Source organism: Petaurus breviceps, unplaced genomic scaffold, assembly GCF_028583685.1.
Source record: "Petaurus breviceps papuanus isolate PSGF00001 unplaced genomic scaffold, PetGlider_PUasm1.0 180, whole genome shotgun sequence".
Lineage (NCBI taxonomy): Eukaryota > Metazoa > Chordata > Mammalia > Diprotodontia > Petauridae > Petaurus > Petaurus breviceps.
This window is the reverse complement of record NW_027185782.1, coordinates 2,117,229-2,131,383: the sequence shown is the minus strand read 5'-3', so window position 1 is coordinate 2,131,383 and position 14,155 is coordinate 2,117,229. Positions and strand designations below refer to the sequence as shown.

The window sequence follows — 14,155 nt, the reverse complement described above, 5'->3', positions numbered from 1 at the left end:
GTTATAGCAACTCTTTTTCGTTATAGCAGGGAACTGGAAAGAAAGTAGATACCCATCAACTAGAAAATGGTTGGACAAATTATAGTGTGATCCATGATCTCAGGAGGGAGGCAGGGGCCTTTTTTCCCCCACAGAGGGACCCTGACTTTGGCTCAACTAGGATCTGGATATTTCCTAGGAGAACCTGACACAAAAAGGGACAAAGGGAATTCAGGTTTCTCTTATACTCTCTTAGCTCATTATGCCCCCACCTCAGAGTCCCTGGGGATAATCTCTTAAATAAAGCTTAGGTATGACTCAGCCTTAGGTCTTCCCTAGAAGGGAAGTTCCTCTAGCAAAGTACTCCAAGTACTAAGTAGACAGCTGGTAAGGACAGCTATATATTTCTTGCACCATGAAAGAAATGCTTAAAACACACAAGGCTCATAAGTACTCATTGACAAATACTTAAAACTTGAACCCATAAATTCTTATTGTACTCTCCTAGGAGGTTGATAATTAAGCATTTTATGAGACCACTAAACAGGCATTTCACTTTCACCCTGGGATTTGTCTGAGGAACTGTCTGAGCAACTCAAGGTCCATGACATCATACATGGCTATCAGAAAAGGAGGTACTTGCAGAGAGTACCTCCTGCTGAGCAGCCAAGGACTCTAGACTTTTTGAACTCACAAGGCAGCCACCATAGCTTAAAACATCCAACCTTTAGGAACCATGTCCAGTGCTCAGGGAAAGAAAAACTCAAAGCAGAAGAGGCAGTCAGGGGCTTGTGATATAATTAGAGGTTTACCTAGGGAAGTACATACACTTCTTGCCATGTGCATTTGGCTGCCAAAGATGGGAAATCCAAGGGAAAGCTAGAAGAATCCCAAAGGATATGCTTAATAGACAGACAAAGGTAGAGATTTTGACCTCTCCTCTTAAACCTGGGCTCTTCCTGGTTCAGTGACCTATCTTCTCCAACACAGGTATCAATCAGGGATTGCTACCTCATTCCAAAACACAGATCCTTCAGCAAGGGGCTGGAGCATATATGAGCCACTTATTTTTATTAATATATTTTGTTTTTATATCATCTTCATTTCAAAATAGAACTCCCACCAGGGTGACGGCCAAGACCATCTCCATATTGCTCCACCAGGGTCCCTATTTTTGTACCAAATGTAACGGAATGTTATTGTGCCATAAGAAGTGATAAAGATGAAGAATTCAGAGTAAGGTAGGCAGTCTTAGATGAATAGATATAAAGTCAACAAAGGAGAACCAGCACAACAGTTCATATGATGACCATAATAACATAAAGAAAAATGACATTGAAATCCTTCTGACCTGTGATCAATGCAATGACCCAGTGTGACTTCACAGTGTCTCACCTATCAGCAGAGTTGGTAGACTATAGGTATAGAGTGATGCATGTATTTCCAGATACTGCCAGTGTTATGAATAATTTTGCTTGACTGTATCTATTTATGAAAATGGAAGGTTGGGAGGGGCATTTGGAAGTAATATAATGCTCTCTCCAAAAAAACCCCAATAAATATCTTTTTTTGTAAAAAGTGAGTAGGAGATAAAGAAATAGGTGGTAATAAATGTGGGAGCAAAAATAATTTTTCTTTTTTAATGTTATTTTTATTAACATATTTTGTTTTTAATATCATCTTCATTTCAAAATAGAATTCCCACTTTGTAATAGACAAAAAAAGAGAGAAAAAAAAGTTCAACAGTACCAAACAAACTTTAACCATTTTTGACAGTTTATGCAACATTTCTAATCCCTAGTCCCTTATCTCTGCAATTCATTCTTCTCTAGGGGCAAGGGAAAAGGAGGCAAAGCAGAATTAAGAGAAGGACATAAGAAATGACCACAATAATTTGAAGGAAAACAATGCTAAAAAAAATATCAGAACTCAGACCAATTCATTGACCAATCTGAACTCCTAGGGTTGATGATGTAAATATTGTAGATGCACGGGAGGTCAGACTAGTTAATGTGTCATTTTGTTTGGATTAACTCTGTAAGAGAGGTGTGGCATTCAGAAATTCAAAACAGTAGTGGTATAAAAAAGAATCAAATGAATATCAAATCAAATCAATACTGATGGCACAATATGTGTGCCAGTATTCTTGGTATTTTAGTTAGCACAGTACTTTTCACATAGTGAGCACTTAATAAATGTTTATTAAGGAGCAGCTAGGTGGCACAGTGGACAGATTGCTGGATCTGGGGTCAGGAAAACATCTGAGTTTGAATCTGGCCTCAGATATTTACTGTGCGACCCTGGGCAAGTCACTTAACCCTGTTTGCCTCAATGTCTTCATCTGTAAAATGAGCTGGAGAAGGAAACTGCAAAACACTCCAAAAACCAAACCAAACCCAAATGGGGTCCTAAAGAGTTGGACAAGGCTGGAAAACAGCTGGATAACAAAAATGTTATTGATTGAAAGAGAAAAGCAAGGCAGTCCTGTTCTCAAGGGCTTGGCATTGTTGACAGAGGGGATGGTCAGAAAAGTGGGAGAATAAGCAATGTCTGTCTTGTTGCTAATTTCTGTCAATTCACATTGCACAGTATCTTTGCTTGAGACCCTTCCTCTTCACTGCTACGGTGGTCAAGCCCTCAAGGTCTCTTCCAGGCCTCCTAAACAATCTGCTTTGTCTCCCATCCAGCCTGGTCCATCTAGCCCAGTCCAAACCGCCCCAGATGCATTTCCCCACATTCACTCTTTTCCATTTGGGCAGGCCAGATACTGGAAGCCCAGCAGATGTGCCGCTGTATTTTCTTGCCAGCGCTCTTCATTGTCAGAGCACTGTCAAAATTTTGGCATGTTCAGGGGAGAATTCCAAGTTGGTGAAAGGTCTCAAGAACATGCCCCAGGATTGTTTGACAGAACTAAGGGTGTTTATCTGGAGAGAAGTGAAGACAAGTCTTCAGGTGTCTGAAAGGCCACCCTAGGGAAGGGTACCACTGTATAGAACTGGAAGCAAGAGGTGGGAAGTTGTGGAGAAATAGATTTCTGCTTGATTATAAGGAAAATTTCCTAATAATTAGAAGTATCTGTGAGGCAGCTGGGTGGTTCAGTGAATAGAACACTAAGCCTGGGGTCAGGAAGACATGAGTTCATATCCAGTCTCAGAAACTTACTAGCTTTGTGATCTTGGGCAAATCTACTTTGTCTGCCTTAGCTTCCTCAACCGTAAATTAGGTAAAACAGTCAGTAAATAGTCATTTATTAGGTTGCCTACAATGTTACAGACTTTGTGCTAAATACTGCTGATACAAAAAGAAATAAAAAACAGTGTCTGCCATCAGGGAGCTCACGATCTACCAAGAACAACATGCAAAAAAATATATACAAAGCAAGCTGTTTGCCAGTTAATAGTAAATAATTGAGAGGGAATCTCCCCTGATTGCTGATCAAGAGAGATGAGCCCAGGCCCTTTTATAGGTTAGGTGCAGCAGATGAGTTAGGGGCCGGGTGGAGTGGCTGTACACAAATAAACAGTTAAATAATAAATATATAGATAACGCTGAGGGAGCACTGATCTACACTTGAGAGATCACCTATCCAAAGGCATGGAGATGGGAAATGACATGCCCTGACTGGAACAATAGACTGCAGAAGAGGAAGGAATGTGAAATTAATTTGGGAAGATAGATCGGAGTCAGATAGTGCAGGATTTTAAATGGCATATGCAGGAGGTTTTATTGATCTTAGGGGCAATTGGCCTTGAGGTAGGGAGATGGTGCAGTGGGGTAAAGCCTCAACCTGGAGTCAGTAAGTTAAGCTGTGTCCAAGACTTCCTGACTCCATTTTTTTTTTTTTGGCAAAGATCTTGGAGTGGTTTGTCATTTCCTTTTTCATCTCATTTGACAAATGAGGAAACTGAGGCAGACAGGGTTAAATGACTTGCCCAGGGTCACAGCTAGTCTGTGACATTTGAACATAGGAAGATGAGTCATCCTGACTGAAGCCCTAGGGTGCTATCCACTTCAACACCTATGGGTCCAAAGAGTCACTTAGACCTGCGTTTAAATCCAAAATCCAACCTCGGACACTTGGTTGTCTGGGTTTGAGAATGTTGTTTAACCCTTGCTTGCCTCAGTTTTCCCATCTACAAAATGGGGATAACAGTATTTCCCAGTGTTGCTGTGAAGACAAAAATGAAACAACATTTGTAAGGCGTTTTTTTTCCTTTCTGGTCTTTCTGGAGGGGGGAAGTCGGGGCAATTGGGGTTAAGTGACTTGCCCAAGGTCACACAGCCTGAGGACGAATCTGAACTCAGGGGCGGAGCTCTACTCACTTCGCCCCATAGCTGCCCCTGCACAGCGTTTTGCAAACCTTAAAGCCCTATATAAATGCTAGTTATTATTATCCATAAACAGTCTCTGGAAGAACTGTGCCATTCAAAAATCAATAGGGCAATGGAATGCAAGAGCGGGCGTCAAAAGCCTCCGCTGACTTCTACAACACTGGTACTGCACCACCGCCTCCGCCTCCGCCTCAGCGGCCGCTGCACCTCGAGCTAGTGGCACCGTGACGTTACTCGAGGAAGCCCGCCCCTTCTCCAGGCTATCCAATCCCGAAGTCGAGCTCTCACGGTGACTCCTCTGTCACCCAATCACTGGGCAGCTCCTCCTGGGCTTCCAGCCAGCTGTAGAATGATTTATCTAGCGGTGGAAGAAAGAAAGAGCCCTCCGCCCTCCCTTCAGGAATGTCAATAGGCCGGAGGAAGAACTCGATCTCGCGAGTGTTTCCTCTTCCCCGTCCCGCCTCCCTGTTCCCTCCCCGGGGGCCTTCGTGTGGGTCACGTGGCGGCCTCTCGCCCTATCAGCGGGTCTCATGGCGGGGTCGCCGAGGTTCCCGCCAAATACGAGCCGCGGCGGCTGGAGCTGCGGCGCCGGTGGGCGGGCAGGAGGGAGGGCGAGAAGCAGCCGCCGCGCGGGCCCCGCTTCATTGCCTCCGCCGCCTGTGGGGAACCCGCGCCCGTGCGCCGCCGCCGCCGGGGCGATGCTGGAGGAACCCGAGAGCCCGGCGCTCGGCCTGAGGGGGGTGGTGACAGGTACGGGAGCGGCGGCGGCGCCTCTCGGGCCCGGGGCGCGGGCGGTGGGGGAGCGGGGCGCGGGGCCTGAGCGCTGCGCGGGGCCGTTGGGGGAGGGGGCCGGGGCTCCCCGCCTGCATCCTAAGAGGCAAGCTGGGGGGGGGGGGAGGGGGCGTTAGAGATCTCCCGAACCAACTCTCTCGACTTACATATGGGGAAACTGAGTCTCAGAGAGTGGAAGCGGGAAAGACCGGATGCTGATAATTGGAGTTGACATCTAGACCTCCGAGGTTTACATACATTATTTATTCTCACTTGGGCTTTGGAACCATACCCTTGGCTATTATCTCCATGTTACGGATGAGACTACTGAGGCTTAGAGGAGGCAGAGGTCGCCCAGCCAGTGGGCGTCCAAGGTGGGATTCCAGCCCGGGTCTGTTGACTCCAGGCTCGGCATCTCTCCATTGGGCCCCACCGATCCTAGAAAGTCAGACCTGGAAGACCCTCATTTTACAAAGATATAAGCCGAGGTTCCTAGAGGAAAGTACCTGGAAGGAATTTGAGAAATAAACTTGTCCAATTTCTAAATTAGACAGAGGGGAAAAACTGAACCAACAAGGCGAAATATCATATCGGATGAAGACAATACAGATCCTTAAGGATCATTTCGTCCAGCAGTTCTCAAGCATGTATCCCCTGGAGGGATCTGAACCCTCAGTACCCTTTCAGGGGGTCTGCGAAGTGAAACTTTTCATCACAATAATCATTTTAATTTACGATGTGGTAAATATCAGTAGATATAACCCACATAAATAAAAGCTCTTATGAGCAGTCATAAATGTTTTACTTTAAGAGTGTAAAGTGAACCTGAGACCAATAAGTTTTGAGAGCTGCCAGTCTAGTCCAGTAGCCTCTGTTTTATCGAAGAGACAGATGCAGTGATACCGTGTATGATAGTTTCCAGAACTTGTGTCATATCTCCCTACTGGATTATAAACTCCCTTGAGGACAAGGTCTTATACTTCCTCCTTGCCAGTGCCTATGGGGCAAGGGTGGGGAGAGGCTGTGATTTCACCAGCACCCATGTATGTGGCCATTCCTTTGTAACTTACAGTCTTAGAGACTGTCTTCGAGCATTCAAAGGTTAAGTGACTTGCCAGGGTCACACAACTAATTTGTGTTAGAGATGTCTTGAATCCATCTTCCTGACTGTAAGTCTAGCCCAGTATTCACTGCCTCTCTAAGCATTAAGCACCTAGTATTTTCAATTAAATGAATTTTAATAAGCTGCAATCATCAGGGTTGTTGGTGGGCCTCGGTGATGCTGAAGAGCTAGCAGTCTGAACTCCTTAGTTATCTTTAGGTACTGGTCCCTGAGAGAGTCAGCATTTAAATAGAAGTTTGGATAAATTATCTCATTTGGGCCTCATAGCAACCCAATGGGAGAAGTACTATAGATATTATTCCCATTTTACAGATGAGTAAATGGACTTGGGTTAGGTGAAGCCTTAATTGAACCCAGCACTCTTTGCCATTACATCTTTAATATTCAGTGGAACTACTGATATCCTGCAGAAGTCAGCTGGCACAGTTCTCTGTCTGTGGTGAGTGTTGTGAGGCAGGACAAGATCAATGATGAGGTAGCTGAAAATTTCATATCCCTGAGATGAGAAGGGAAAAGCAGGGGAAAACTGTTCTTGTTTTGATGGTATTATGCCAGTATCATGCCAGATTAAGCCTCATTTATTATGCATTGATACCTTCATTCCCTTTGGATAACTAGAAAAACCGAGGGATGAAAGAAAATGTTGCTTCTGGGTACCCTTTTATCACTTAGCCTCTGAAAGGGGATTTTGTTTTGATTCCATGGATAGCCAGCTAGTGCTTGCTGAATATCATAAAAGGCTCCATCTAATTTTCTGTTTTGTTCTAGCAAAAGTACATGTATTTTTTACTTTTTGTGGCCTAAAGGTGATGTCAGTTGTCCATTGACATTTTATTGTTCTGAAACTCTTAGGAAACCACATAATTACATGCTTTTAAACAGTAAAGAATAGACTGAAGATTTTGTCAGAGGATATTGACAGTCCAGTTTGGAATGATTTATTTAGAGTTAATTTGAGAGTGCATGTTTTCCTATACGTTTTTCATATTTAGGTTGGTGTATTTCATATTCAGTTTCCCTTCTTAACACTTATTAGGAACTTAGCACATTACAGATATTTGTTATTCTCCTAATATTCTGTGAAATTGGATGCCCTATTTTATAGATGTGAGGGTTGAGACTGAGGCTTAGGGAATTTTGTTGTCCTCAGAAAAATTAGTGGTTTTATAAGATATATTCTTTTTTTTCATCCTAAACTTGTATATTCATATCTCCTTGTCTAATTCCTACCTGTTCTTCCAGATGGAACTCAGGTTCCAGTCCCTTCTTGAAGTTTTCCTGAATTCATTCCACAGTAATCTTATTCTCTCCTGAATTTTTGAAGCGTAAGTTTTCCGTAGCACTAATTTGTTACTTAAGTTTTGCCTTGAGGGCAGGTATTTAGTTTTATACTTTTATATCACTTGTAGTTAAACCTGTACCATACCTGGTATATATCAGGTACTTAATACGTATTTGCTGATTAATTTAAATGTTTAGTAACTTATTTTTTGGTGCCTTTATTCACAGCCATGGAGTGCAAAGACAGACCAGCTTTCCCGACCAAGAAATTAGTACAAGGTAAATTATTAGGGTGGGATGAGGAATCAAGTTTGAAACTTTTTCATGATTAGTATCTTTTAATGTAAATGACTGTGACCTATTGTTTAACTGTTTAATACACATATTACTCCTCTGGTAAACTGGACCTCCAATCTAATGGGGTCCTTAATGTTTCAAACACAGAATTCAGTCAAAGAGTATCTCCTGTCTTACACAAAAATGGTTTGCTTATCTAGTAGTCATATTTCGGACAACTTTAATTGCCTGAAATATGGCAAAAAAGCTTACATAGCAGTGTGTACTTTATTCTGTGATAGAAGACCATGGACACTCCCACCAGGTTTGGTATTGTATGTAAAATTAATGTTTCTGATTTTATCAAATTTTATTATCTGATTTCTCTTGACAATTTTAGTTCTACAAAGATTAGTGGATAATTGTACATTGAAAGGATACTGCTGTTAGAAGGAAGCACACTGACTTCAATGAGATGTTACATCTTTCTTTGTGGAGGGAGACAGAAGTACTCCCTAACAAAAAAAGCCCAGTTGTCTGTCATCTTATCCCCTAGGGATAAACAATACACTTTATTCTCTTCCATGAATTCTGTTGGCCAGCCTAGCTGACCTTCTTGCTCATGATATCTTCATCTTTTTTTTTTTAATTTGCTTTTTGAGGGCATTTGGGGTTAAGTGATTTGCCCAAGGTCACATGGCTACTTTTTGTGTTGAGTATCTGAGGCCGGATTTGAACTCAGGTCCTCCTGACTCCAGGACCGGTGCTCTATTCACTGTGCCACCTAGCCGCCCCCAATACCTCCATCTTATTACTCATGCTTGGAATGTTTTTCCTCTTTACCTCTGTGTTTTAGCCTTCCCAGTCCCATCAACTGCTAAAACCTTCCCTGATAAGGTAACCTTCTGTCTACTCTATATTTGTATGTTATCTCCCTCATTAGAATGTGGGCTCCTTCAGGGTAGGGAGAGTATACTTGCCTTTTTTTATATTCCTAGATTTTAGCAGAGTGCCAGGATCATAATAGGTACATAATGAATTCTTGTTGACTTACATGCAAAAATTGATTATCATTAGAAGATTCTGGGTTGTCAAGGTTAAATTGTTTCGAGTATACCATATTGAGACACTCAATCTGTAGTGCATTTGAGAATGATTCCATAATGATGATTAAGATAAAAAACACTTTAAGATGTCTGTGTTGTTTGGAAAATATATCCAAAAACCTCATTATTTGAGAATGCTAGATAAAATAAAAAATAGCTCATATGTTTATAGCACTTGAAATTTCCTTGAAAATTGATGAGGTATGGGCTCTGGGAGCCCCCTTGACCTCTCCTTGAGTCCTTGAGGTACAGTTTCTGGGAACCTCCCTTGGACTCTTGATTAAATCATCCCATTTGATGAGGCATTTGCATGAGGCAATAAGCTTTACATTGTGGCTGAGCCCAAGCCTCTGTTACTAGACTTCCCACCTATCAAAATATCAATTACCATTAAACTGGCCTAGCCCACCATTGTATTCTGTATATAAGACCCCATGCTGTCTTCACATGCTGTATTCTTTGTGAGAGCACCATGGAATGCCATAGAATACTGAGAGCGCTGTAGAATTTTCTAGCACAGACTTACTCTGTATCTAATGCAGGTGAACTTTTAATAAATTTTACTTTTCTTTGGCTGAGAAGACTCTTGAGTCGAATTCATTTGTCAGGACCCAGTGTGTTGGTATTTTGGGGTCTTCAGAGCAACCCTAACCCTCTTAGTGGGTACCCTCTTCATTAAAGTGTAGTCTTTATAACCTTGTGAGGTAGACTGTTCCAGTATTATCTTTGTTTTTACAAATGGAGAAACTGAGAATTGAGCAGGTTAAATGACTTGTCTGAAGTTATAGCTAGTAAGTGTCAAGGCTTCAGACTCAGATCCTGGCCTTCTGAGTCTAATACTGTCTCCCTTAGCCCTCACCCTTCAAGGCTAAATTTAGTTTTCCTAGCAACTGGATTATGTTCAAGGGCTCATCTATAAAGGAGGTAAATAGTATTTATGTGGTAAATGAATGTTGAGTATGAAAATTATACTCTTACACGTCTTCAATTGATCCAGAAAGTCCCAAAGTTCTTTGGAATTCTGCAATAACTTTGTTAAAGTGTTGTCAGCATTCTTTTTCAGGATAAACTTTAAATAAAATACAAACAGCCTGGCATTTTAAATCATTTACCATCTAGCTCCTACCTGTCTTTCCACACTTTCTGTCATAACTCTTCGTGTACACTATGATATCTCCAAATTGGTTTACTCAATATGACCTGGAATGCTTACTCCCCTCATTTCAGCCTTTTTAGCTTCAAGGCTCAGTTTAGGTGCCATCTTCTATAGCAATGAAGCCTTTATTTGTACCCTTCTTCTTTAGATTGCTTTGCATTTGTTTCTCAGTTATGTGTCCCCAACAGAACATAAACTCCTTGGAAACAAGGACTGTTTTGTTTTTGTCTTTGTATTCTGAATGTTTAATATACGTGCCTGCCACAGTAGATGCTTGAGAGTTGTCTTGCCTTTTTGACTCTTCACATCTTCAACATGACCTTACAATTCATAGAACTTTAGAAAAAGTGCTTTCCTCACAAAAACTTTGTGAGGTAAATAGAATAGGAATTATCACTATTTTATCGAAATTGAGGCTTAGAAGGATGAAGTAATTTTCCATAGCTCATTTGCTAGGAATTAAATAGAACTCTCATCTGGGCACTGTGATCTTCTGATTTCAGCTCTGGGCCCTTACACACAGCAAAATGGCATATAGATAACAGTGTTGAACTTGGAGTCAATTTAAATTTTAATTTAAATCCTTCTCTAGAAATTGACTAGCTGTGTGAGCCTGGGCATCACTTAACCTCTTTTTTTTTCTTTTTTGCTTTTTGGAGGGCAATTTGGGTTAAGTGACTTGCCCAAAGTCACATGGCTAGTAAGTGTGTCAAGCTTCTGAGGTCATATTTGAACTCAGGTCCTCCTGTCTCCAGGGCTGGTACTCTATTCACTGTGCCACCTAGCTGTCCCCATTTAACCTCTTTCAGCCTCAGATTTCTTATCTGTAAAAAGGGGATGATAGTAGCATCTATTTCACAGAGTTGTGGTGTGGATCAAATGAAATTATTTCTATTTATATATACACACATATGTATATTTCTTTGAAAATTTTAAAAGGCTACATAAGTGTTAGCTATTATTATTACTTACTAAATGGCAGTATTTTTTTTTTTGCTATTTCAGCTCGATTGCCTTTCAAGAGATTGATTCCTGTACCAAAGGAGAAAACTGATGGACACTCAGATAACAAGAGATCAGGTTCTCAAAGTGTTTCTGTTGAAAGTAAAGTCGCTGATTTAGAAACATCTTTGGAGAACTTGGAAACTGACTGTCATTTGAACTCTGGAGTAGAGTTTACTTCAAAACTTGTGAATGGGAAGGGTCCATTAGATAACTTTTTAACAAGAAAGGTGAAAAACCAAATTGACCAACCACTGGTTTTAATTGATTTGACAGAGGACTCTAATGACAGACTGACCAGTCCTATGGACCACAGTAAATTAAATTCTGAAGCATTTTCATCCAGCGAAACCATAAATGGAATAAGAGAAAAAGACAAAGGTCTGGTGGTGCCATCAAATACCCAGAATCACAAGGTAGCAATATCAGAGGAGGCCAGTTCAGAAGATTCCTCTGCAACACATAAGAACTCAGGAGTCTTGAAGGATGAAGATTCAAAGAAAGGCTCATTAAAATTCTTCCCTGAGTTGATACATCTTCCAAAAACAGAAAATAAACAGGACAGTTGGAATGAATTTGAGGGTATCCTTTGTAAAGGGAAGGTGCCTGTAGTGGTCTTGCAGGATATCCTGGCTGTCAGATCACTTCCAGTACCATCTTTGAATGAGAGCATTCTCTCTGAGAGTGAGGTCCTAGAATTATGCCCTGAAGATGACTCTGTACTTAGCCATTCCTCACTGAGTTCTCCCTCTTCCACTAGCTCACCTGAAGGACCATCTGTATCTGAGAAAAAGAGAATCAGTATTAGTCCTTTACCTTCTACCACACCTGTACATAAGGTAAGTCTCTTTCAGTTTAAAAAAAAGCCTTTAAAAAAAAACACCATGCATTGTGGTGTGCTAATCACTGACATTTAGGAGACTTCTATTATAAGTGCCTAATTTGCATGTAGTTATTGCCAACTCAATTAGCAGTGGATAATTGCAGTGAACTGGTACCTCAGAAACCTCATTTCAGATACTGGCTTCAATCTACTTCACCAGAGTGGCAGTTAAATAAAAGCAATTCAGCTCCTGTCCCTTTCCTTCACTTAGTCTTGCTTGTATGTATTTGCTGACAGCAACTGAAATGTCCAGAAGCTGTCAGGGGTAGGGAGAAAGAAGAACACAAAACTTAAATAGCCTTGTCAGCTTTATGAATTCTGTAGCATCAACCTCAGTTATTTTGACTGCTTGTTTTGAAAATCTGGCACATTTCTTATTTTTTTCTCTTGTCACTTCAGATTAGTTTTTAAAGGCCCCAGAAGTGCTGCTTCTGTAATGTACTTTTATATGCCTGTTACTTGGGCTTGTCAGCACATATAGTCTTCTTGATAGCTTTTTCTTTTATTGTTTTTTAGATAAAGCTAATAGAAAATTTTGAAAAATTACTAACAGCTACTTTTTTTTATGTGATGATTTATACCTCAAATGGGATATTCATATCATGATGTTTGTTTAAACAAAAAAAGTTAATGTTGCTGAAACCTAGTTACCTGAAACATAGAACCTTAGTTTTCTTATTTCTCCCCAAAATTACTACATTCTGTTGCCTTTTGTTTTTTGTATAGCTGTGGTTTCTTTCCTTTTATCCCTTTCCCAAGGGGTATAAGAAAAGATTTTAAATTTATTTTACATTTAGCCTTAAACTAACAAAATCAATTAAACTTTGTCAGTATTTACATTCAGATAACATGGATCTCAACACAAAATATCCTTAACAGTCTGTCATTTTCCTCATTTGGAATTCATTGTAGCTTTTTTGGTCTGTTTATACCATACCTTTTTAACTTTTATGTTATGTATTCTTTTTGAGGCAGTATTTTTTTTTTTTGCCTTTTGGAGGGCAATTGGGGTTAAGTAACTTGCCCAAGGTTACACAGCTAGTTTTTTTGTGTGGGTGTTAAATGTCTGAGGCTGGAACCGAACTCAGGTCCTCCTGACTCTGGGGCCGGCGCTTTACTCACTGCACCACCAGCTGCCCCCCTTTTTGAGGCAGTATTAAGCAATTGAAGGAACCCTATGTTTGAATCTTAGCTCTGCAATGCCTTTGTGTCCTTGGGCATTTCATTTCCTCTTTCTGGTCCTCACTTTGCTGTAAAACGAGGAGTTTGGACTTGTTGGCCTCAAAGGTCCTTTCTGCCTCTATAGTCTTATGATCCTATGGTTCTTTCTTCAATTCTCATTATTTCGTAAATTTCATACAGTTCTTATATTCCTCATGCTTAATCATAGTATTATGCAAGTATACCACTTATCTGGCATTCCTCAGTTGTAGGACATTTATGTATGCCTTTTTTTTTTGTGGTTACAAATAATAATGCTTGTAAATGTCTTGAGATAACTTTCTTTTGGATAATAATTTCAGAGGACTACAAAAATTCTCTTTGACTAAAAATCTCTCATATTTTCCATATATTCATAATTGCTGTCTAAGACTAAGAAGATTATGCCAATTTGCAATTACAAGGCACCTGTTGAGTTATATCATCTTATATTATTTTTGCCACGTTGATGAATGTGATATAGAACCTCAGAGTTCTTTCTGAATCATAGAAGGTTAGAACTAGGTGAGATCTTAAAGATCATCTACTCCGGTTTAACTTGGATATCTTTTCCTATTAATCAGGTTGTGTTTTTCCTTTCATTTTTTCAAATGAACATTTCAGTTTGTATTTCCAGGAAATGACTTTCTTAAAAAAGTTCCCAAAACATTAATCAGAAATGGTAGAATATTTTCTCATGGCAAATGAACTTAGGGGTTTTAATGTAATTTTAGAAAATTAATGCCATAATTTATAGTGTAAACATTATCCATAGAGCCTCTACTTTTCAAGGGAGAATGACCCACCAGAGATCAGTTTATATCAAAAGAGGATAATTTTAATGCTTAATATTAATGTTTCATTTTACATTTAAAATATAAAGCCCTGGAATTTATATTAAATTCCTGCCACATGGGGTGGATAGGTGATGCAGTGAATAGAGCACCACCGGCCCTGGTGTCAGGAGGACCTGGGTTTGGATCTGGCCTCAGACACCACACACACACACACACACACACACACACACACACACACACACACACACA

General features: G+C 40.5%; 1 protein-coding gene across 2 annotated transcripts in view; it reads left to right on the top strand.

Moving 5' to 3' along the window:
- Positions 1 to 4,841: 4,841 nt before the first annotated feature.
- Positions 4,842 to 14,155, top strand: part of CHAF1A (chromatin assembly factor 1 subunit A) — a 61,614-nt gene continuing 52,300 nt past the window's right edge. The window contains exons 1-3 of one of the 2 annotated variants that reach the window (XM_069086797.1): positions 4,842 to 5,061; positions 7,715 to 7,765; positions 11,030 to 11,865. In XM_069086797.1, coding sequence (XP_068942898.1) covers positions 4,842 to 5,061; positions 7,715 to 7,765; positions 11,030 to 11,865 — 1,107 coding nt within the window. The remainder of the gene's footprint in view (positions 5,062 to 7,714; positions 7,766 to 11,029; positions 11,866 to 14,155) is intronic. The other variant, XM_069086798.1, reaches the window with a different exon arrangement.